Source organism: Thrips palmi, unplaced genomic scaffold, assembly GCF_012932325.1.
Source record: "Thrips palmi isolate BJ-2018 unplaced genomic scaffold, TpBJ-2018v1 HiC_scaffold_5, whole genome shotgun sequence".
NCBI lineage: Eukaryota > Metazoa > Arthropoda > Insecta > Thysanoptera > Thripidae > Thrips > Thrips palmi.
Genome location: NW_023144632.1, coordinates 16,741,375 through 16,766,519, shown reverse-complemented (window position 1 = coordinate 16,766,519; position 25,145 = coordinate 16,741,375). Strand labels below are relative to the sequence as shown.

The 25,145-nt window shown below is 58.8% G+C and overlaps 1 protein-coding gene across 3 annotated transcripts in view; it reads right to left on the bottom strand.

Moving 5' to 3' along the window:
- LOC117650736 (paired box protein Pax-6-like) overlaps positions 1–23,853 on the bottom strand; it is a 47,456-nt gene extending 23,603 nt beyond the window's left edge. For 2 of the 3 annotated variants that reach the window (XM_034394326.1, XM_034394327.1), the window contains exons 1-5: positions 23,611–23,853; positions 19,570–19,652; positions 14,667–14,687; positions 12,528–12,693; positions 8,258–8,438 (exon numbers count right to left, since the gene is read on the bottom strand). In XM_034394326.1, coding sequence (XP_034250217.1) covers positions 8,258–8,438; positions 12,528–12,693; positions 14,667–14,687; positions 19,570–19,651 — 450 coding nt within the window. In that variant the 5' untranslated portion in view covers position 19,652; positions 23,611–23,853. The remainder of the gene's footprint in view (positions 1–8,257; positions 8,439–12,527; positions 12,694–14,666; positions 14,688–19,569; positions 19,653–23,610) is intronic. The other variant, XM_034394329.1, reaches the window with a different exon arrangement.
- Positions 23,854–25,145: the final 1,292 nt, after the last annotated feature.

The following is a 25,145-nucleotide window of genomic DNA, read 5'->3' as shown; positions in this document are numbered from 1 at the left end:
GCGAAATTGGAGGTGTTGGCACGGACGGCGATGGATAATTTAAAATGGAGCGATAATAACGTCCTTTAAAAGCGAGCAGGCCAACAAATAAGGCAGTCAGGCCGCCCGCCAGCCACACCAAGTTTTTTTCAGCGTTATAATCTGATATGAGAGAAAGAGCGAGCGAGAGCGAACTGTGAAAGGGGTGCTGGGAAGAGAGAGCGAGGGGAGTGGTCTCCCACTGTGGTGGGGTGCTGACAGCGCTGATAGAGATATCAAACTGATGGCATCACCCCGGCGGACCCCACCCCACCCCTCTCCTCCCCTCCCCCGCCTCCCCCCGGTCCACACACCCTGCGCACCCCTCGCACACACGCGCACGCACACACGCACGCACACACGCACACACAGGCCGTCACAAAGCGATGAGCGGTGGCAGGGTTGCCAACACTGCTGCCAATACCGGGGCTCGCAAGCCGCGCAGGCCCTCGGCGTGGCGTGGCCGGGCACGGCCATGGCCCCCTCGACAACCCCCACCACGGCGGATGGAACATCAAACAGCCAAAATAATGAAACAAAACGCATTTCCCTGCCGGGCCGGCTTTTCATCCCTTCGGTGCTTTTATTAAACGTTTGTTGTTAGCGGCGACCGTGCCGCCCGGCAACAACACTCGGTGTGCGTGGGATGCGTGAGGCCTCGCAATTTGGAGGCTCCAGGATTCGTGGAAATTCGAAACGAGCGCTGTAGCTTAACACATGAAACGCGGATAAATTAAATGGGGCAGCCGAAAAAAAGAAGTCGAGTGGCGGAGTTGTCTTTTCGCAAACAATCTGGGCATGTTGTGAATATTATAATAAAAATCCGCCTGCACCGAGATGCACTACGATCGGAACCAACAACACTGAGTGAACGCGGTGGCGAGCAGCATGGTCTCCTCGGCTCGGGTTAGCGCGCTCGGAGGAGGCTGGGAAGAGGCTGGCGGCGGCAGGAAATCTTTATTTGAATTAGAGAGGCCGAGCCGGAGATTTGCTCGTGATCTCTTGGCACGGCGCCGGCGCGGCCTCGGCGGCCTCGGCTCCCATGGCCTCCCCGGGGAGCGGCGCGTGTCGGGCCGAGGCCGCGCCAAGAGCAGCGGCACGGCCGGCCGCCGATAAGAGACTTCTTATTGCAGACATAATAATAACAACATAAGCAGATTCGCGTCAGCGCGCGTCAGCGCCATGTGTGGCGACTTCCTGCAGGGCCGGGCCGCCCTCTCCCTCGGCCGCGGCACTGCCAAGTGGCGCCGAACCATCACCGACCTTTGCGTCTCGGCCGAGGGCGAAGCGGCGCCCGCGAAGGGGCCGAGGCGGGCCGAGGGGCTGCCGGCCAGATCCATAATCCAGTTTCCATGCGAGGTTTGGCCCCAGCAAAACAAACGGGGTGCCCCGCCCCGCCCCGCCCCGCCCCGCACAAGGGGGTGAAATGACCCGACACACAGGCCGGGCCGGGCCGGGCGAGGCGGGGCGGGGTGTCGTGGGGCGGGGTGGGGCGGGGCGGGACGGGGTACGCCGAGTCGTGTAGTTTGACCAAGTTTCTGCCTGTGGCGCCTGCCGCGGAGTTTGCAAGGGCTGCGGGAAGGGTGAAGGCGGCGCTGGGAGGGCCGCTGCACGCACACAGACAGACAGACAGACAGACAGACAGACAGACAGACAGACAGACAGACAGACAGACAGACAGACAGACAGACAGCAGCAGACAACAGACAGACAGGCACAGACAGACAGAGACAGACAGACAGACAGGCAGACAGACAGACAGACAGACAGACAGACACACAGACAGACAGGCAGACAGACACAGACAGACAGACAGACAGACAGGCAGACAGCAGACAGACAGGACAGACAGACAGACAGGTAGAGAGACAGACAGACAGACAGACAGACAGACAGACAGACAGGCAGACAGACAGACAGACAGACAGACAGGCAGACAGGAAGACAGACAGACAGACAGACAGGCGCGCGCGCACACACACACACATACACACAGAACGCGCGTGATAACGCCGATAAAGCGCAAGAGGCCGATATTTTAAATTTCCGCCGAATGCTCGGCTCCGCGTCCGTCCACCCCTTGCGCGGCGCTGCGCGGCGCTGCACCAGTGGGGACTGGGCCGTCGAGCTGCCGCGTGCCACCACCACCACCGCCCGCCGCGGCCGAGCGCACAGCTAGAATGCCGGCTGATAAACTTGTTTCCGCACAGGGTGACTAGGGTCAAGAGTTGTCCTTAGAAGGATAACTCCCAGGTACTCGCAAAAAAATACCAAAAAGACTGTCACCTATGTAAAAAAGAAAAACAAAGAAATACTAATTTCCATGGACCACGTAGGCTGGGATAGGCATCCTCGCGGCATCCCGAACTGCGAGCTGGGCTGGGCCAAAGGTGGTGCTGATGACGCTGAGGGCGCTGCTCCGATCACACGGCGGCGTCACCATGCCTCGCCCCGCCCCGCCCCGCCCCGCCCCGCCCCGCCCCGCCCCGCCCCGCCCCGCCCTGCCTCGCCCCGCCCCGCCCCGCCCTGCCCTGCCACGCCCCGCCACGCCCCGCCCCGCCCCGCCCCGCCCGCCCCGCCTCGCGGCGCCACGCGGCCCGTGATAATGTCTTTATAACCCCCAGCCCGTCTTATCTGATGTGCCGCGTCGCGCGGCTCGGGATGATACGCTTCCATTTTCGTGTCGAGCGGCGAGTGCAGCGCAGTGCAGCCTGCAGCGCGGCGCGGCGCCACGGCCGGCGAGCCGCACGTGCGTCGCGCGTGCCGCAGCCTCCAACCCCTTCCTCTCTCGGTTCCGGTGTTTCCGAATATTACTTTATGAGGAGCACATTGCCTTTTAACAAGCTGCGCGGGAACAATCGGCATTCCGTACGGAGTATTTCGTTTCTATGAGTAGTGATCAAAGTTCGGAAGTCAGTGCACGGTAAAAACGGTTCCTGGTTTTCCCAGGAACACCCTGGAAATCGCCTATGCCTACCATATGCTTCCTGGGAAAACCATATACCGTTTTCACCGTGTGAGCAACTGTAGGCAGTGAGCCACAAACCTTGAAAGTAACACGGTGAAAATACTGAAACGTTCCTTTTCATACAACGGCAGGTAGGTTGTCAGAGCCATTTGAACACACAACCAGATCGATTCCACATCGACAAGAGACATCAACAACAAAATACATAAACTTTTGATCGCTGATGGGAAGTCGAACCTCCGAAGAAAGCGCGTATCGACGGCAGCAGGAACGTGTAGGTTGTGATAAAACTTCGCCGGCGTCGGGACTCGAACCGGCGTGGCGCGCGGCGATTGCTTGTAGAAAGCAAACGCTGATTTGCCACGCGAGGGGAGTCGAGTCTGAGAACGGGCCGGGCCTCGGGCAGGGCGAGGGGCAGGGCGCGCGGCGTGGTCAGTTTCGCAGCGAGGCGAGGCGAGGCGAGTCGGCGGGGCACGTGCCGGAACTCTAATAAAACGCCTGCCTGCGATTGCCTCACTCCCCTTCCCCCTTCCCCTCGCTCGGCCGCGCCACCCGCCGCCAGGCAGCCACCCGCCGCGCCGAGGCAGCGCCGCCAGCGCGGCCAGCCTCGCAGTGGTCACGACCACCACGGCCACCATGTCCATCACGGCCACCACGGCTATCACGGCCACCATGACCACCACGACCACCACGGCCAGCACGACCACCACGGCCACCAGCACCACCATGGCCATCACGGCCATCACGGCCACCACGGCCACCATGGCCACCACGGCCACCACGGCCACCATGGCCATCACGGCCACCATGGCCGTACGCAAACCACGACCACCACGACCACCACGGCCACCACGACCACCACGGCCACCACGGGGATACCGGCGCGGCCAGCCTGGGAGCTGTAGCATGGAGAATAGACGTCTATTCTCCATGGCTGTAGACTACATTGCGCGACCAGCGGACCTGGCGGACCTAGTCGTATGTAAACAAAATTCGCGACAGCAAAATGAAAGAATTTATCTCCTGGAGAGCGCTGCGTGAGGCGTGCCGACGATTGTTGTTGGCACGCATTCCTTTGCAAAGTCTCCGGACGGACGGCACGACGCACACGTCGTGGAAACAAAACCGAGGCACCATTCAGCCTCCTGTCCGAGAGAGAGAGAGAGAGAGAGAGAGAGAGAGAGAGAGAGAGAGAGAGAGAGAGAGAGAGAGAGAGAGAGAGAGAGAGAGAGAGAAGGATCACGCCCGCCCGCGCCGGCCCTCTCGCAGGTGCTCCAATTTGTCAGGGGAGGCGCGACGACGAAGAGGGAGGCCCTTCAGGCTCCAGTATGCGCGGCGAGGCGGCCGGCGGGGGCGGGGGCAGCGGGGGCGGCGGGGGCGGCCGAGGGTGGCTCTGTGTACACGCTGCGGCCTGGCGGGGCGGCGCCAAACACGACAGCTACTTCGGGACGAGCCCCTCTGTGTGCTGGGCATGTGTGTGCAAAAGAGAGAGAAGAGAGAGAGAGAGAGAGAGAGAGAGAAGAGAGAGAGAGAGAGAGAGAGAGAGAGAGAGAGAGAGAGAGAGAAAGCACGGCCGGTGCACTGGAGCCGCGCGCGCGCGACACGGCAAACAAACACAGTGTCAAGTGCGCACTTGTGCGAAACAGAAAAGAGAGGAGTTTAATTTGGTGCGCGAGACGGCGTCGCGGCGCTGCGCCTGCTCCACTTGTTGCAGGCCGTCCTGATGAACAGGCAACACACCCGCGCACCGCCACCGCCGCCACCGCGCGGTCCCCGGGGACATTCCTAACAGTCCAGCGGGAGCGGGCAGCGGGCGGGAGCAGGGCCGGGCCGGCCGGGTGACAATGCCACTGGCCCGCTCCGCGCCCCGCCGCCGCCGTCCCGCTCCATGCTTTGCAACCAAACCAACCAAACCAACCAACCCCCCGGGCGCGGGCGACCCACCGCGAGAGACGGGAACGAGGGCCATCACCATGGTGACGCTACGCGACGCGCGGCGTGTGGGCTCTCTCTCTCCGTCTCTCCCTCACACCTTGGTTGCGACAGCGACTTCCCATTCACCTACAGCGCGACGTGCTGTTTCTACAGTCTCGTCACCTACATCGGGATCCTTTCTATTCCGTTCCTCTGCTGCATCTTTGTCTTCTCTTGCAACACCACTCGATCCTGCCCGCGTAGTCCGATGCGACTATCCCAGTTCACCCTGGTCCACCCCATTCTATCCTCTATCTTCGTCCCACTACTGAAAAAAGTTGTCGTAATTTTACGACATATTTGGCGATGAATGCTTCATAAATTTATGAATGGCTCGTTTCATGCTCACTACGAAAAATCATAATGAACAATTATGAACCTTTCTATTTTGGTTGAAAAATGTGCCTGAAAATGCCCGAAAGGTATTCAGATTTACGAATCATTCATGAAATAATGAACCCTTCATCGTTCAATTGTTCCTAAATTTACGATTTTTTAATGGGAAAATAGTGTACAAGAATGGCTCATAAAAACTTTATGGAACATTCATAAATTTAGAATGATTCGTAAATTATGAATTATTCACACAACATTATGAAACATTCGTAAAATTACGAATGGCTCGTGATGCTGTCACGTAAAAATTGGGGAATGAATCATTCGTTTTGGGGTGTTTATGAATTATTCATTTTTCGAATGAAGCATTCATAAAATAATGAGTGTTTCATAAAAATAATGAATCATTCGTCGTGAAATTATTCGTAAAATTATGAATTTAATGTGGGAAAATACTATACAAGAATGGTTCGTAATATTACGACTTTTTTTCTCACAGTGCTCGTCTCCACTCTTTATAGGGCGACGCGGCGACGCATTAGCAAGGCAAGCAGGCAGGCAGCCAGCCAGCCAGCTTGCCCCAGCACGTTACTTATTGGCCAACAGGCCGGGGCCCCGCCTGGCCCCTCCTGGCCCCGCCATGGACGCAGCACGTTCACCCCCCGCATTTCCACAAAATTTGAAATGCAATCTTAAGCCCTGACATTCGCCTTGTTTCCAGAGTACTTAGAAGGGAGACCTACTACTCCACTCGGAGGCCCTCTCCCCGTCCCCGTCCCCGCCCCCACCCATCGCAGAATCAAGGAGGCGGACCGAAGGCGAAACGGAATCTCTGCTTCACACACACAAACACACACACACGCACACACACACGCACTCACAACACAGCGCACACACACACACGCGCGCGCACGCACGCACACACAGGGAACAAGGCGACGGCCGAAACAACAAAATGTCTCCCCATGTGTGGGCCCGGCTTGGGCCCGGCTGACGCCCCCGCCCGCCCCACCCCCGCTCCCGTTCGGCTCGTCAGTCCCCGCTCATGCATTAAAGATGTGTGTCCTGCGGGAGCTCCCTCTCGACCGCTTCCTCCTCGAGGAAATGGTTAGAAATGGAGATGTAGTCTACACTGCCGCCTGCCGCGGTAGGCAACCAGTTGCTCTGCGCGCGGCGGTGCTCGGCGCGTTGCCTACCTGCGCGGCGTTTGCGCGGCCGCCGCCACAGCCCGGGCACTGGCTTGGCTTGGCACTGCAGGGCGCGGCCCCGCTCGGCATGGCCAGGCCAGCATGCGATGCGTGGTTCGCGACTGTGCGCTGCACAGTAGGCCAGAAGACCGGTGGAGGCGGCCAAAACTCTAGACACGTTTTGAGCTCCAGCCAGAGCCGCTAAATGGGACTCGAACCGAACGTGTGACCCCACCAATGGAATGCTCTCCGAACGAGGAATCCATTGGTGGGGTCACACGTTCGGTTCGGGTACCATTTGCGACTCTGGAGCTCAAAACAAGTGTACAGTTTTGGCCGCCTCCGCCGTTCTTCTGGCCCACCGTGCGCTGGGCGGGCTGCGGTCCGGGAGAGCAAACACGGCGTCCTGGCTTGCGGACGGGCCCCGACGCTGGCTGGCTGCGCGGGCTGGCGGCTGCTGGCGGCGTGGGCTGGCTGGCGGCGAGGTGGGGTGGAGTACTCAGGAGGGAGGCGGAGGGTGAAGGGAGAAAGGGGTGGGGGATCCTTCCACACCAGCGATTGGGTGTCGGGTCCGCCGCGCAGCCAGTCAAGCGGAAGGGCGGGGCGCGGCGCGGCTCGCTACGGCGCGGCACGACGCGGCGCGGCACATCGCGATACGACACAAACCCGAACCCGCAGGACCACCCGAAACCGAGACAAAAGGCCGGCATAACGCCCGTTTTCCCTTTTCAGAGGGCAGTGCAGTGCATAAAAACGAGGAAAACGAAAGAGAAAGGGCAGGAAGGAAGGAAGTGGGAGCGAGAGGAGGACTGCGGCGGCCCAGCCGTCTCGAGGAATGTTCGTTACTCCAAGTCGATGACTGGCGAGGCGACCCCCAAAGGACGGGCCGAGGCAGGCCAAGGTGACGAGCGGCACCGTCTGCTGGCGCGGCTTGGGCGGCTTGGGCGGCTGGCGCCAGGCTGGCAGGCGGTGCCCGAGACGCTCGGCCCTGCCCTGCCCGCCCCGCTGTCGCCAAACAAATTCAATCAAACGCCATAATGAAGGTGAAATTAATCTCGAGAGAGGAGAAAGGGGCGCGAGGGCCGCGCGGCTCGGCGCGGCCAGAAAGTAAAATGAAGTGAAGCGACGCGTAATGAATGAATGGATAAACGGGTGGCCGGGATGATGAATGGCGCGCACTGTAAAGCGCGCCGTTTGCCGGTGTAGGAGCGTCCGAATTAGCCCCGCTTGCTGTCTGCAGGCCGTGGTCGAGCGGTGGAGACGTGTGTCGCGGGAATTAGTGAACCGGGTCGAGTCTGGGCGAGTCAGGGCCGACGGCCCCGCCGACGCGGCCCCTGAATATTCTGCGGGGGCCGTTTGGAGCCCCCCTCCCCTCCCCGTCGGGGTGATGTAAAATTCATGCTTTTTATCAGGTTGTGGGAGAGGTACTTGAGGACGAAAAGGAGGGTCGGAATAGGGGACTCTGCTGCGTGAAAGAGAGTATTGGGCAACAAGAAAGCGCCCAGGGCAACACGCATTGATTTGAAATAAAGACAAAGCCATGGCATTCCACAACGTCCGTAGTATCTCGGCCGATTTTCGGCAGTATCCTCCCAGCCAGCCTCCTAATTTCCCATTGATTCGTCCTGGTTTGGCTGTTTCGTGTCTAATTTGCACAACTGCATCTAGTCATGCAGATTGAGCCTCCGCCAATAATTCGGAGGACACTTTGACGGCGTTTCATGGGCGGCCTAACGCCTCTACACTGGGCGCTGGGCCCGGTGGGTGTACTCACGCTGGGGATGTTGTCGTTGGTGCACACGGACTCCTGCAGCAGGCGGTCCCGGATCTCCCAGGCGAAGATGGACGGGCACTCCCGCTTGTACTGACTGATCCTGGCCACCACCTCCGCCGTCGCCACCCTGGGCTTGGAGCCGCCGATGGCCCTGGGCCTGATGGAGCCCGTCTCGTAGTACCTGCGGCACAACATCGCGGTCAGCAACACGCCGGCAACACGGAGGCAGCGAGGCGCCCGCGCGCCCCATCCTCGGTCCCATCTTTTCCCCGCTTTTCCGGCACCGAAGTCAAACAGTCTTTCTTTCTGTCAACATTAGTTTTCTCGAACACATTTCGAGATGGGAGCGCGCGAGCAGGGGAGGGGGAGGGGGAGGGGGCCTTACAAAACCGCGGAGCCCCTTCTTAGGGGAGGCCCGGGCCGCCCCGTCCACTCGGCCGTATATAAAATGTGTCCTAAAAGGCACACTATATGCCCATTGTACAAGTCCCCGGAGCGCTGGAGCGCTGCTCCGCGTCAGAAGCGACAACACTTTTTAGCTGGTGATACAAATGCGGCGTATTGTAGGAATGAAAGAGGACGCGTACAATGGGCCGTCCCCCAATGGCACGAAATCATTTGTAAATACACCTTTGGGGGGAATCAGTTGATATTACACGGCGAATCCGTTTTCCCGGACGATTTCGACACTCAACCGAAGGCTTTCTGATCGGGGCGGAGCGGCCCGGTCGGGCAGCGCGTGTTCAAAGCCCCGACGCGGGCCGTACCCCACCCTCACCGCGGGTAGCGCTGCAAGGCCTACCACTTTTCGCAGTGTAGTCCCCTGGAGTCGGTGGCAGTGCCTGGCAGTGCTTCGCAGTGCCTCGCACCGGGTGCGTATCATTGTCAGCCACTCAGGCAAGGGGTCCCGTCAAAGCGACACGTCGGCGACGCGTCCGCGACGCGGCCGAGGCGGCAAAGGCTGTGCCGCAGCACAGCGCAGCACAAAGCCGAGAAGGGACGGATTTAGGCCTGCGGTGGATTAAGGCGGCGTTAGAGCCTCGGCTGGAGCCCCGGCCGGTGACCCGCCGGCGCGGTCGTTGTAAACACGCATAACCCTCGTGCCGCAACGTTTTTCTATTCGCCGCCTTTCTCCTACCGAACGCGTTTTTAACAGCGCCTTCTGCTTCGTCCGCTGTTCCCAGGCGAGGAGGGGCGGCGGGCGCTCCCCGCGGGGGACTCCGCCGCCTTGGTCCGCCACCCCCGCGGCCGCCACCCTCGCCCCCCGCCGGGACGCATCCCTGCCCGCCCCTGCCCGGCGCGCGGTCTCGGGCGCGTAAAAAGTGTAATCCAGCCCGTCCCGATATATATCGAAATCTTGGGAGCGCCGCCTCAGCCAGCAGCCACGCCCCCGCGGTGTCGTATTGTTCGGCGCTCCACTCGCCTCCCTCGGCGCCAGTCGCCTCGGCCGCGCCGCACCGCGACGCACCGCGCCGTCAAACGCGGGGACACGTGAAACCGAATACGGACGGCGGCTCGACGGCCAAACCGCCCCACCTGCCCCATCGACCTCACCACCTGTCGTCGTTCCGGCGCAACAGAGTGAGTGAGTGAGTGAGTGAGTGAGTGAGTGAGTGAGTGAGTGAGTGAGTGAGTGAGTGAGTGAGTGAGTGAGTGAGTGAGTGAGTGAGTGAGTGAGTGGGTGAGTGAGTGAGTGAGTGAGTGAGTGAGGGAGTGAGTGAGTGAGTGAGTGAGTGAGTGAGTGAGTGAGTGAGTGAGGGTGAGTGAGTGAGTGAGTGAGTGAGTGAGTGAGTGAGTGAGTGAGTGAGTGAGTGAGTGAGTGAGAGTGAGTGAGTGAGTGAGTGAGTGAGTGAGTGAGTGAGTGAGTGAGTGAGTGAGTGAGTGAGTGAGTGAGTGAGTGAGCGAGTGAGTGAGTGAGTGAGTGAGTGCGTGAGTGAGTGAGTGAGTGACTGACAAAGTGACTGACGGACTGACCGACTGACTGAGTGACTGACTGAGTGAGTGACTGACTGACTGAGTGACTGACTGAGTGACTAAACTGACAGACTGAGTGACAACTGAGTGACTGACTGACTGACTGAGTGACTAAACCGACAGACTGAGTGACTAACTGACTAAGTAACTAACTGACTGACTGAGTGACTGACTGAGTGACTAAACTGACAGACTGAGTGACTGACTAAGTAACTAACTGACTTAACTGACTGACTGACTGACTGATTGCGAGGGCCTCGTGACGCTACGCAGCCGTACGGCTCTAGCAGATCGGTCGGCATCCTCTGGATTCCCCGTCTCGGCGAGATGCCCTCTGGAACGGCGCCGAGCGGCGCGCTGAGGATGCGTGTGCCTAATGGTGCAGGGCGGCCCGGGGATCGGCAGGCAGGGGGCGCGGCTGGTCGTGGACTCGCTGCCATTCCGGAGCCGATCGGCCTTGTTGCGAACCTCACTCGCCGAACGGGCCAAACGAGTGAGACGCCCTCGGCTAGCTTCTCGCTCCTCTGCTCGGCCGCCTCGGCCGCCTCGGCCCCGCGGGGGAAATGGCGCACACAAAGCCACCCACGCCGCCAGCCGGGCCGCGCGGGGGGCGCCGCCGAGCGCCGCGCACCTCACCGTCTCGCAAGCAGAGCCACGCATGGCGGCGCGGCCAGGCGTGGCTGGCACCGCGGCCAGGCAAGGCAGGCGGCAGGCAGGCCTGGGGCGGCGCGGCGAGTTGACTGTCGCGTCTCGCCGCTTGCAGTGACAACATCGGAGTCGGCGGGCTGGAAAGCTAGCTGCCCCCTCCCTCCCCTCCCCGGCGGGGTGGACGCCGGGACGCCGGGACGCCGGGACGCCGGGACGCCGGGACGCCGGGCGGGTCTCGGGGGAGAGGAGGGAGGGGGCGGCGTATGGAAGGCAGTGTGCCCAAACCCGCACGTCCCATATACCGCCTATCAGCCCCTCGTCCCGCGCCGCCACGCCGCCGCGTCCAGCCGCCGCCTGCACCTCGGGAAAAAAGGGAGCGGCAACGACGCCTCGGGAAGAATTTTTGGACTGTCACACAAGAAAGAGGGAGGACCTGTCGCACGCCTGTCTCGCTCGCTCCATGACCTCCGCCGGGCGCGCGGCACACAGCGTGCTGGAAGGCCGCTGCCGCCGGAGCCTCTCGTTGTGCCGGCCGGAGCCGGCAGCGGTACCTCCCCCAACCCTCGTTGCCGAAGTCGATGAGGTGGAAAAGATGGCTCTGGACTCGCGGGCGAGGGGAAGGGGGGACGTCAAAGTGGAAGGGAAAAGTAGGGGAACTGGTAAAGGAAAAGGATGGGAAAGGGGGGGGGGGGTCTGCTTATATGCTGAGACGCCTCTGTTCTGCTTCGTGCGGATACATCCGGCCCGGCTTCAGTTTACCTCAGAAAGGGGAAAGGCAAAACAGGGGGCCGCCGGGGCCGCCGAGGGCCACCGGAGACTGGAATGGCCGCCGAACTTCCTCCACGACCCTTTATGGGTCGTACGGGCCGCATCAGGGGGGCGTAGCGCACAGTGTAGTGTGCGGGCTCGTGGGCGCGGGCGTTTTCCCGGGGATTGAAACACGTTGCGGAGGCCGCGGGTACTGAGTCGGTTTGCCGCTCGCCGTGAACCGAAGTGACAAGTAATGCCGGCGCGCAGGCCTGTCGCTTCGCGGCTGTTGGCGGGGCGGGGCGGGGGCGGGGCGGGGCGGGGCGGGGGGCGCGGGGCGGGGCGGGCGGCGGGGCGCGGCAGGTAATGTTCCCACCAGATTGGCGCGGCGGGGCGAGGCGGCGCGCGGCGGTGATCGAGTTTCAGGGGCGATTTCACACTCCCCGCCACTTGGGGCCTAACATGCGCCGTGTATTTACCCTCTTAAAATCCAGCCGCGGCGCAACGCCGCTGTGGGTGGAAACGACCCTCATCGCGCGACGCAGTCCTCCCCCTATCAAACCACCTACCAACGTATGACGTCAGAAACGGAACCGTCTTGCCGCCACACTCGTATGTAAATCTTGTGAGGATCTTGTCACAAACCTGTCTGAAAACCTTATCAAAATTCGCACACCTCTGAAAGCTGAAAACTTATTCTGACATTCCGTAGAACTCAGGTCATCAATTTCAGAGCAAGTTTTCAGAATTTCAGAATTTTCAGCTTTTAGAGGTGCGCGAATTTTGACCAGGATTTCAGACAGGTTTCTGACCTTGTAACAAAATTGACACGAGTGCGAGGCGATCTGGCGCCAACTGACTGGAACTAAAGCCAGAACGCGCTACACTGCGCTGCACTTACCTGCCCAGAATCTTGGAGACGCATCCGTTGGAGACTTGCAGTATCCTGGAGATGTCGCAGGGCCGCGCCCCCGAGTGCGCCAGCTCGACGATCTTCTGCCGGGTGTGGTCTGGCAAGGGCCGGCCGCCGACGAACACCCCCCCTAGCTGGTTCACACCGCTGTGGCCTGGAAGGGATTGGGGCGTTTCTAAGATCCTCCCTCAGACACTCCGCGCGACACACAGTGGGCCAGAAGACCGGTGGAGGCGGGCAAAACTCTAGGCGCGTTTCGAGCTCCAGAGTCGCTAAATGAGACTCGAATCGAACGTGTGACCCCACCAATGGATTGCTCTCCGAACGAGGAATCCATTGGTTGGGTCACACGTTCGGTTCAAGGCCTGTTTAGCGACTCTGGAGCTCAAATCGCGTCTGGAGTTTTGTCCGCCTCCACCGGTCTTCTGGCCCACCGTGCGACAGGGGCGTCCGACGGCCCCTGCAGCGCGCGGTAAACATGACTGCGATTCCCTGACGCGAGCACCAAAGTCTCATGGGGCGGGAAGCGACCCGTCAGGATCTGGGGACGGAAACGATTCTGGGACTGTTATACCCCTGGTAAGGTGCACTCGGCCCGTCCGAGGGCTGTCCGCAAGCTCTCGCACAAGACCACGAGTTCGGAAAGCCAACTTTGAACATCCCGAAAACTCCGTTTCAAAACCAAACGCATTAGTTACTTTGTTCCATGAAAAATGAAAGCTACAGCTGTGTGGAAATAATGTAATATCCCTTTTGTTCACTTAAAAGTGATAGGGTTGAGGATAATGTAACCAAACTTTATAGTAAAAGCTCATGTTTGGTTTTGCCGACTATGACGTCATGATAGGCTGTTCCGAACCCTGCAGTTCCGCCGATTGAATTCAACAATGCCATTGTCGTTAAACACAATTTTACCACCACACATGATGGGTTTATTTAGTGAAGAGCCCCGCGCTCCGCGATTGCGATGCAAATTGAATGCAGTTGGCATCCCTGGCTGGCGGAACACTTCATGGCGTTGTGCGCAGAGACTACTAAGACCCCAGCCGTGAAAATCGACTTGAAAAGCTCGCTCAAAAGGGAGAGGGGTGGTTGGAGAGGGAGGAGGGGAGGCTTGGCTTCGGTTATAAAGGGGCAGCAGCCACCCTCCCCGCAGCGTCCCAAGTTGCTTAAACTGGCAATCTAGTCAAGTGTCGGAGAGGCTCACTTCACACTGGCTAGAAAGATGGGAAATATCCACCTGGTTTCTCTGGTCATTTTGGAAACGCTGTTTTGGAGCGCGTATAGCGTGTGCATAAGCCAGACCGTCCAGGCCGTCCGTGCCGCAGCCTCCAGCAAACATTGACTTAGCCGCTGTTGTTCGCGACTCGCAGCCTCGCGTGTTTGTTTGCCCGCGCGTCAAACACGCCGTCATAATTGACTTACTTTCGCAGCGGATCAGTGCGCCCGAGCAAATGAGAGAGTGCACTGCCAAAAAAAAAATGGAATAATATCACGAAAAACAGGCGAGAACGAACGCACCTGCCGCGCCGGGCCGCGCGACCTCTTTAGGCTCGCCAGCACTGCAAAGCGCTGATTTGGTTTTCCTTTTTTTTTTCGATCGCAACGCCTCGGGAATATAAAAGGAGCGGTGACCTCGGCCAGTAAACTGTCCGGAGGTGGGGGCGGCGCGGGGGCGGCGCGGGGGCGGCCGGCTGGGGGTGGCAAAAGACGCCACCCAGCTGATTCCCCGCGCGTCACGGCGTCACGTCGACGGAGAGGGAAAGCGGACGGTCATTTCGGGGCGGAACGGGGAGGGAGGGGAGCGATCCAGCGACGTGAGCCAAGCTAAGACCTGGCTTCGTCAACACCGACCCTGCTACTGCCTGGAGGAAGGCTCCTCCGCCCAATCCAGAAGCATCGCGCCAGATTTAAAATCAAACTTAAAACTTTAAAAAGTTGTTTTTTTTTTGAATTTTAATTGATTTACAAAAGAAAAGGCAGTTGGAAAAAGATGCGGTCTGGATCTTGTTTCGAGCGACTGGGGAGCCGACCTCCGGGGCATCCGGGGGGCCCTCCGTAAGCCAGGGAAGTACCAGAGCCCCACGCTTACGGCGGGCCCCGCTTGGGGAGACTTGAGTGCCGCACCTTCCGCGATGTAGCTGAGTCCTGGGAACACAAAGAGACGCAGTTGCAGACCCTGCGTCCTCTACCGCCTCACCGCGTGCGCGCGCTGTGGAGGGGAAACATTTCACTCTCGAGGCAAAACTGTTTTGTTTTAGCCCCAATTAGGGTTAGAATGAGACAATTTTGAGCCGTGCAAAGATGGATAAACCATTCGGTTTCACAAAAAAAACAAAAACAACAACAACAAAAAACTGTCCGTCGGATCTTTCCATGACTCAAAATTGTACGTTACATGTTTCTCGTTCCGGCAAACATGTCCCCTCATACACGCGTTTCAAAGGAGATACAAAAGGACACGACAGATGCAACAATGCAAAATCACACGAGCACTTTCCGCACCGAACCACGACCAGAACTGTGTCACTGACGCTAATTCGCCACAACAAGGCGACGCATGAGGGCGTCACTGACGCGAGAAAATCGATCGGACGGCGGAGGAGAGGAAAAAAAAGAACAGAAAGTGACCTTTTCGATCAGCAAGGTGGATGGCGGCGTTTTATAGCAAAATATCGTGTTTCACGGCGGCCGCGTCCCGCGCGTCCCGCGTCCCCTCTGCCGTAGAAGGGGACGCCGACAACAAGTGGCACAGGTACGGCGACAAGCGCGACAAGCAAGGAAGGCAAGGGCTTTGGAACAATGCGAGACAGATAGTCGACGAGCCACAATGCCATAAAGGGGCTACGGGGAAGAAGCGCTAGTTGCAGCGCCCCCTTCTCGTCACCCTGATGCAACATTTTGTGGATCGCTGGCACCGCGGCTCTGTACACACATTATTTGTGTGTTCAATATTGGTCATTCATGGCTAAGCCAGAGACCACTCTAAATGTTATGTACAATTTTGTACGAGACATCACAGTTTTTTGTGCACACGAAATTTTCGTACAATTTCTTGTACGAAAAACTGCACATGTCATTTTTCGTCATTATTGTACAAAATTGTACAAAATTTTGTACAAATTTGAACGAAAAGTTCGTGTGCACAAAAAACTGTGATGTCTCGTACAAAATTTTGTACAAAAACATTTTGTGTGTGTGTGTGTGAGAGAGAGAGAGAGAGAGAGAGAGAGAGAGAGAGAGAGAGAGAGAGAGAGAGAGAGAGAGAGAGAGAGAGAGAGAGAGAGAGTCGGTGACGCTGATGATTGCCGCCGATCACTGGCCTGCATTCATGGTCTACTTTGAAGGAGCCTCCTGTGACGCTGCCGACAAATAGACTGAATGAAAGCAATTGGCATCCTTCCCGGAAAGGTGCGACTCCCGTGCGTGTGGGTGGAGCAGGTAACGTAGGTATATACTTCGCCAAAAAAAAAACGAAAGAGGACCGGGAACATAAAAATACAACGCGCGGATCGGGTCATTTTAATATTTTGTAAAATGTTTGGTTATTTTGCGTTTTCGTCCATGTTTCAAAATACACGGGAGCGCACCCTCACACGGGGCAACGACTGTCCCGTAATCCCCGCAGCTGCGACCAGCTTCCTCAGCTTCCCCAGCTGCTGGCCGTGCCTGGCCCAGGCTTAGCCTGCATTGTGGACGACGTCGACTTGGCGATGGCCGCACCGTACCGCACGGCCGCGAGGTCCGTTCCCGAAGCCTCGCTTTTTATTGCCGCTGACATCTGACCGGCTGCCGACCGGCCGGTTGGGCCGAGCGGCCACGGCGTGCCACGGCCAGCAGTAGCCCCTCCCATGCCGCCCCTGCCGTCCCCTCGCCGGACAAAAACTACAAACAACCCTGCTACTGCCCACGAGCTCATTACATATGTATACGCGATCCGCGCCCCCTCCCCTCGCACCCTCCCCTCCAGGCTCCGCGTCGACGGAACGGCGCGGCCGTAAATCGGTGTGTAAATGCGGCTCGGCATTGCGCGACGGTCCCCACGGTCGCCGCGCTATTAGCAGTGCGCCGACACCCCGCGCCGCGACGCCACTGTCGGCGACGCCACTGTCGGCACCGTGACGCAGCATGCTGCCGCAGCAGCGCGCTGATGACGGCGGCCCTCCCGGCGCGTCGACAACACCCCCGCCGGCACGCCGCGGCACGCCGTCGTGGTGCCGGCACTTGCAGAGAACGGGTCGTAATCGCGTTTTGCGGGACGCGGACGACGCGGACGCGCGAGCCCCTCGGCGGCCGCGAGGAGAGGAGGTCCCAGTGGCGCGCCTGGAACGGCGCTGGAACTCTGTTGGCGCTGACTGGCCGCCAGGAGGATGCTCCCCGGCGGCGACCCTTCCAAACCAACCGCGCCGCGCCGCGCCGCGTCGCGTCCCCCCGCCCCGGCCGGCCGGGCTGGGCCGTGTTGCTGGTCGTGTCGCCGCCGTGTTTGCAGCCGTCCCCGTGGTCCCCGTGGTCCCCGTGGTCCCCGCCCCGTGTTGTCGCTGCCCTACACCCCGCACGCCGCGCACCGCGCCGCACCGCGCCGACGACGAGCAGAGGTGTGGAGTGATGATGATCGCTGTCCTCCCCTCGCCGTGCGCGCACACTGCGCGCCGTGCCGTTTACATTCGGCCATTGTGCCGCCTCGATATAAAAGCGACACTCTTCGGCAGCCTCGTGCTGCGCGGTGCTGCGCGGTGCGAGGCCCTTGCCGCCACTCGTCTGTGCGACTGGCGCGCGGCTGCCGGACTCGAGTGTCCACACTGTAACACGGCCCGTCGTTCACCCCTCGCACTCGTCGTGCTCGTCCACCTGCACCGCGCATGCGCCCCGCATTCCAAGCCGAATCGAGTGTATCGCTTTCGTTTGACGAAACACTTTCATTCCGTCCGGAGCCCTGCCGAGCCCTGCGGCCTGCGGTTGCGGCGAGGCGTTGCAGCCCGCTGCAGCCCGCCGTCCCGCCGTCCTCGCCTGTCGCGCCGCCCGGCCGACCGATGACGTGAGCCTCGCTTGTTGCGGGACGAGTCCGGCGTGGCGCGGCGGGGAGGGCTAAGTCCCGGCTTACCGCGCGGCGTGGGTGGCGTGGGTGGCGGGGCGTGGCGGTCATCCAAGCCGTTTTCAAGTGTTACTGACGGTGCAGTGTAATTTTTGGCGAAAGAAAAGTATGACAAGAAAGAAGAAAATGAAGCTAAGGGATGGAAATGGTGGGGCGTTCTGGTTGGGGCCTCAAGGGTGTGCCGCCCCGCCCCGCCCCGCCCCGCCCCGCCCCGCCCCGCCCCACGCGCCACCACCCCGCCACGCCTCGCAGGCTCACTACTTGTCATTCCGCACAGTTACCGAAGTCAACCCTCGCGACACCCCGCGTGCTGCCGCGCCCCCACCCACAACATCCTCCCCCTGAGGCCTTAGGCGGCCCCCGGCGGCCCGGCCCGACGTTTACGTGCAGTTTGTCGCCCCGAGGACTTGTTACCCCGCCGGGGCCGTGCCGGGCCCGGGGCGACACCAAGCAGTGCCGCGCCGAGTACGAACGGGGGTAAACACTCCCGTAATACCCTGTACACGGAAACCCTGCACACTAAATCGTTTTGTACAACTTTTGTACGAGACATCACAGTTGGGCACACTAACTTTTCGTACGAATTTGTACAAAATTTTGTACAATTTTGTACAAAAATGGCGAAAAAGGTGCAGCTTTTCGTACGAAAATTGTACGAAAATTTCGTGTGCACTAAAAACTGTGATGTCTCGTACAAAATTGTACATAACATTTAGTGTGTGCATTACGCATACGTGAACGTAATCGACGTAATACCATTTTTTAGGGTCAAATGTGCACAAATGTGCAAATTTGCACTTTCAGGCCGTAATACCCATGTAATATCCCCGTAATACAGCGTAATACCGAGTAGTCTATACACGATTTCTCCAAGTGTTTACCCCCACGAGTACGAACTACCTCGGCCGGGACTGCACGGCCTGTACGGGACGGGACGGGACGGCGCGAGGCAGCTCCAAATGAAAGCGGTTGGGCCGCCATATTCAGAGCGATGGCGGCGGAGAGAGGCCGGGAAGGGAGTGCGACACAGTCTCTTGAGGACACAATAGCAGTCACCCTCTCTCTCTCTCTCTCTCTCTCTCTCCTCTCTCTCTCTCTCTCTCTCTCTCTCGCTCTCTCTCTCCATCCATTCCGCGACTCGTTCGCCCGGTCCCCGCCGTGGGGGTGGCGAGGGAGTTCCACTCTCCTGCAGGAATTCTTTTCTTGGCCGGCGTAGTATTTTATCGTGCCTCCTCCTCTCTCTTCCTCCCCTGCTTGATTCACTTTACTGCCATCATAATTTTAAACTTTTCCTGGCCGCTGAGTTATTGTAGTTTCTCATGTACGCGCGTCCTTCCTTCTTTCCCTAACGCCCTCGGCCTGGGTTTCTTCCCCGTCCTCATCCCATCTCTCTGCCTGACCTCTCTCTCTCTCTCTCTCTCTCTCTCTCTCTCTCTTCTCTTCTCTCTCTCTCTCTCTCTCTTCTCTCTCTCTCTCTCTCTCTCTCTCTCTCTCTCTCTCTCTCTCTCTCTCTCTCTCTCTCTCTCTCTCTCTCTCTCTCTCTCTCTCTCTCACACACACGCACAAACACCCACACACGGTCGCGGGTTATTGATTTGTTATCGGCCAAGTTTTGCGTCGCCCAATTTGTCAGAGCGCTTTACCTCGTCCAGGAACACACCCCGCTGTCCGTCGCCTCCACGGCTGCCTCCACGCCTGCCTCCCTCCGCGGGGCTTTAGCACCGGCCCGCCCACGCGAGCCCCTCCCCCTCCCCCCCCCGGCCGCCGGTTTATTATGTCATTTTATGGCGGTGCATGGCAGCGGCAGCCAGTAGCGCCGCCTCAAGGATGCCGCACGGCCCTGCTCGAAAACGCGCCGCCAAAAGTTTCATTTTTTCGGGACTGGTTCTGGTCGTGGGTTGGGCGGTTGGTCTCTTTGCTGGCGCTGCTGGCGCTCACCCTTGTGCTGCAGGTCGTCGGCACACGGCCAGCCCGGCGTCGAGGCCAGGTGATGTGGGTGTGACTGGAGGGCCGTCTGCATCCTGCAACAAGGAGAAGGCGCCGTCAAGAACAAAAACATTTCCAACATCGAAGTGGATGTTTTCTTTCGCGTCATCAGGGACTTCCCTGGGTCAACAAATTAATGCGTGTGAAAGATTGAGCGCAAATAAAAGTATCGGGCGCGCTGCACCACGGCCAACACGTGTATCAATCCTTGTCGACGTAAGAGACCTTTGCACACACCGACACCTGTGCCGAGTGCATGTGCCCTCCTTCGCCTGCTGAGCCAACATGGCCCGGCACTGGGTCGCCCTCACCGCCGTCGCCGCAGTGCAGGCAGATCCTAGTTTCTCTAGTTTCCCTCTTCGAAACGCTCCCATATCACCATTGTGCGCATCGCGTTGGCCTGCACAGCCTGCACACGGGCTCAGTAACACAACAAACACACACGCAGACACACACAGGCACACACACGCGCGAACCGCCCTGCAAGACAACACACCCACACACGGTCGCGCAGTGCCATTCCGAGGCGCTCGCCCTGAATACAACATCGCGGCGCGCGCTTTCAAGTTGCTTTCAAAATGCGCGTCCCGCCGCGGGCCGCGGCAAGAGGGCGGTAACGCGCGCCTGCCGGGCGGCATTTGCGCCCCTCTCGGCTGCTGCCGCGACGCGCCGCGACGCGCCGACGCCCTGGCGGCAAGCTGCGCGGCGTGGCTCGGCGCGGCGGCGCCCTCCCTCAATCAGCTAGTAGATTTTGTGTCTTTGTTCGCTACATCCGCCTGGAAATGCCTTTCCCTCTCTGCCACGGCTGCTGCTGCCTCCAGGGTGCGGCGCAATTTTTCATCATTTTCGACCGCAAAAACTTGGGCTGGTTTTCTCAGAGTGCGTTTTCTCGCACTCAAAGAAAAGTGCAAGTGCAATATGATAAAGCCAAGGTCATTCTTCAAGTACCCATGTCACAAGAGAGTGATTCCAAAATGACCAAGACACCGGCCTAGCTGGGTGACGCTAGGGAACACATATATTTAGTAACGAAGTGCAGAGAAAGGGGGACAATATCGCGACCCGCGACAAGCAGGCACTCTATTTCACACTGAATGTTATGTACAGTTTTGTACGAGACATCGCAGTTTTTTGTACACACGAACTTTTCGTACAAATTTTGTGCGAAAAAGTGCACATTTTTTGCCCATTTTCGTACAAAATCGCGTACAAATTTGTACGGAAAGTTCCTGTGCACAAAAAAACTGCGATGTTTCGTACAAAATTTGTACAAAAACATTTATAGTGTACTGCTGCACCGATTTGGAAATCTGATTCCACGCCCAGCAAAACTCGTCACTCGAAACAAGAAAAATCGAACATGAACCAGAATGTGCCGAAGTGCAATCACTGCAAATTGGATGGAAAGACTTCACGCCTAAAGACTTTAAAGTCTCGCCAAGTTTTGGTCAGACCTCAAAGTCTCGTCAAAATTTGGTCAGACACAAAAATTTCGCCATTTTGCGGTCAGACATTTGTGTCTGACCATTGGCGAGACTTTTTTATCTTTATCAGACCAAATTTTGGCGAGACTTTCAGAGGTCTGACCAAAACTTGGCGAGACTTAATGTCTCACCTCTGGAGTGGCGAGAAGTCAGACCTTTGGATTTGTTGTGACGTATCTTTCCAAAATAATTTCCTCCCAAATTTACTTCTGATCTCAATCGGATTTTCGGGGTGGATCCAAAATAGCAGGAAACGGAGTTAATTTTGTCTCTGGCCAGATGGCCTTGCCCTGTGGGACATTTCGCTAACGAGGCTCCTCGCGTCGCTGTGCCGCGCCGTGCCGTGCAATGCCGCGCCGTGCCGTGCCGTGCCGCGTTCCCACGCAGCAGAACGACGCAGAGCGACAGAACGATGCAGAGCGATGCAGAGCAGCGGCGCGCTGCAGCGGCTCGTCCGGCATGCCTTTGTTGACGCGCTGCAGGACGCCGCCTCAGACACCGCGCTCCTCGCTGCACACTGCGCGCAGCATCCCGACGGCATCGCGACGGCATCCCGACCACGCCCCTTGCCCCTCTATTCGGAAGCCACTCCAGGCACTCCAGGCACCGATACGGGGGACACACTGGGTACGAGTGACTCGGTGACATCGATCATAAATTAAAGTGGGGCGGGGCGGCCGGCGCGCGCCACGCCAGACACGCCGGAGCCGTCCAAGAATTTCACGCGTTTTTGTCAAAGCGGGCCCTCCTATCCACCGAGAGAACCTTTGACGACTGTGTTCGGAGCATGGCTCGCTGGCCGAGGTAAGGCAATGCTTGACCGACCACCCAGCCAAAAATGGTGTTGTTTTTCAGGTTAATTACGTCAGAAACTGATTTTACTTCATCGTCGGCTGATCTTCGGATTGCAAGTTAAAAGCAACCAGCAAGCTACCCAAGCAACCAGCAAGCCACCGCAGCACGCCGCAGATATACCAGCAGAGCAATCAATGTCCCCAACCTGGCGGAAAATTACAAAATTCTCATAAGTTGGGATGTTGCGAAATACGGAGGGTGGATTGTAAAAATTGCTTTCGTTCGCTTTTTTTTGGCGCGGCCGGTATGCGGTCGACTCAGGGCCCGAGGCGCGGGGCGCGCGGGGCCATGCTGACCGGACTGTCGACACGCGCTGACCGCGCTGACCCGGCAGAAGGCACCATCACTCACTGGGCAAGGAGGGGCCTGCTTGCGCTTAGTGCCTCCGTGTCGAAGCGGCCGCCCACGGGGGCGTGGGCCCAGATGTATTCGCACAATTTTGTGCATCACACAATTTTAAAGATGCGAAATTTTTCGTGCGAGTTTGTGCGCAAAATCGCACAAATTCGTGCGAAATTGCTTACAAATTTAGACGAAATTGCGTACAAATTTAGACGAAATTGCGTACAAATTTAAACGAAATTGCGTACAAGTTTAAACGAAACTGCGCACAAATTAAAACGAAATTGCGTACAAATTTAAACGAAATTGCGTACAAACTTAAACGAAATCGCGTGTAAATCTGTGTGAAAAAATTCACCAGTGTAAAATTTTACAGTAAAATTTAGTGGGTATAGACAATTTTGTTTTACCAACTGGAAACGATTTTGTGCATTACCGAAACTGGTGACAATATTGTTACCTGCCATAGTACAAATTTGTCACAAGGTGTATTCAATCTCATCACCGGGTTTTTGCAAAGCGCAAGATTGTTTCCAGTCGGCTGGCAGTTGGTAAACAGTTGTGCGTTTTGACCAGCGCCAAGAAGCCCCGTTCAGCTCGGCGACGTCTTGCATCGATTCTTAGTGTTGCAAACTGTTTTTCAAAAGCTGTGCGTCCCCGCCAAACACTTCTCACTCTCGCTTTGCAGATGGAGGGGTGTTGCGGGCGTGTGGACCAGTATGGACGGACGGACGGCCAGGCACAAAGCAGGGCTGCCGCCCGTCGCCGGTCGCAGCGTCGCAGAGGTCGCCAGCGCGCCAACACGCCGCAGACTCTTTCCGAGCACTGCGTTCCTCACTCTGTCTCTCTCGCACTCGTGGGTCGTCGTGTAAGGGTGCAAGAGAGACAGAGTGACAAAGAGAGTTCGAAAAGTCTGCTGGTGGTTTCAGACGCAGCCCACGCCGGCAGGGCAGAGCCGAGCCAACGCCGAGACCGGAGCGACCGCCACTGGATCCTGGTACCCAGCAAAGGGTAGTGTCGTTGGCAGCGGACGAACTGATCTCCCACCGATGTCCTGAGCCACGGCTAGTTTCGTGTCCGGCCGCCTGACATCATCTGCAGTGTGAGCAGTCCAGTCGGATCCGTCAACTTTCAAGCAACAACCCCATTGGCCGGCACTGCGGTTGATTTGGACACGTTTTTAAAAGGTGACAGCAAATCGTTGTTACAACACGATAACAGCTCGTTGCTTGGGCTGGGCGACGCGCGTCCGAGCCTGGCCCTTGGCCTGGCCGGCCGGTCCGGCGCTGCGCCTGCAGGACAGCCTACTCACTCGAATAAATCCGTCAAGGTCCTGAAGGTAGATGGGTGCCGGCTCGCCTCACTGCCGGAGACACATGCCGACGCACACTATCCACTGATTCCACTACACTGACAGTCCGGTCAGGCACTGCACTGTCACTCGCTTCATGGCGCTTGCCGGCCTCCTCGGTGCAACACAACGCGAAAGCGGCGAAAGCGGCAGCGACACGCACGCGCCCACACACACACACACACGCACACGCCTTGCCCGCGCGCTGCACCACGACAGACTGAGCCGCGCCGAGGGCCGCCGCCACGCACTCAGGGGTGGGCCCGGCGCAGCCCGGCGCGGCCCGGCGCGCTGCCCCCCACCACCAGGCCCGCCGCCGCGCCGTCTCGCTCGCACTCGCTCGCACCCCGGGGCCGGGCTGCGCTTCTCCCTCGCACCCGCGGGGCCGAAGCGGCGACCAATGGCGGCGGGCCCACCGCACCGGCAGCCAACCAGCGCCGGGGGGAGGGGCGGCCGAGGCGACGCGCCGCGACGCCAGGCTGTATGGACCGACTCCAGCCGCCGGACCCCGGCCGGGCGGCGCAGCGCCGCGGCGGCGTGGCGGCAAGGGGTAGCAACGGGACCCAACGGGACATACCCCGCGCGCCGGGTGCCCCGTGCACGTAGGCCCCTTGCTGCAGGCAGCAATGCACGGAGTGGATGGATGCTCTTGGAAAAGTGATACTAGACCACTTTCAAAGGGTTAGTCCTTTATCTCTCAGAATATAAAAAAAAACTTAAGTAAGTAAGGTTTACGTACTTTTTATGTTTTTCTTGGTACGTTATGGAAGACCCTGAGACAGGTGCAATTTCTCTGACCCATTGTTTTGGCTTTCTTAATGAATGGCATAGAAAGTAAATCCTTTGTACCGGCTGCTTTGAAGCCTTCGCACCGGGTAATTTTAAACTGTGGCGTCTTCAGACGACCCCACTCGACAAGTGAATGCGTCGCCGCGGAGGTCCACCGACAGAGGGGCCACACACCTCCTCATCGGGGGCTGGCGTGTCGGCAGCAGCGACTCCAGTCACTCAAAATAATCACTCAGTGACACACAAACACGCATTCCTTGCGAGTTTCGTCGCGCCGGGCCAGGCTGAGGCTGGCCGGGCTAAAAAAGGGCCAAATGAAGTGACGCCTTATTGAGCAATAAGGTGTTTCCGTCCAATTGCCTTCCCACGTGGCTGTTGACCTGCGTGGCGCGGACTGGCGTGGAGTGGAGGGGAGGGGGAGGGGGCTCTGCTTGTTGGCTCTCCGCCCCGCCACCCTAGACCGCAAACGCAACAACCACATGGACGCGCCGCGCCGCGTGCGAGTGGCCCTCCGCGTCGCCTGGGTGGGTTGTATGGAAGACTGAGTACTTCGGCCAGCGGACGCTCTGTCTCTGTCGCACTCACGGGGCGCCTCGTACGCGTGCGAGAGAGAGAGAGACAGAGCGAGCCCTGCTGGTAGTCCCTGGAGTCCAGCAGGCTGGGGCGCCGCCGTGTGGGATGAGGGCCCGCGTCTGCGGCGCGGGGCT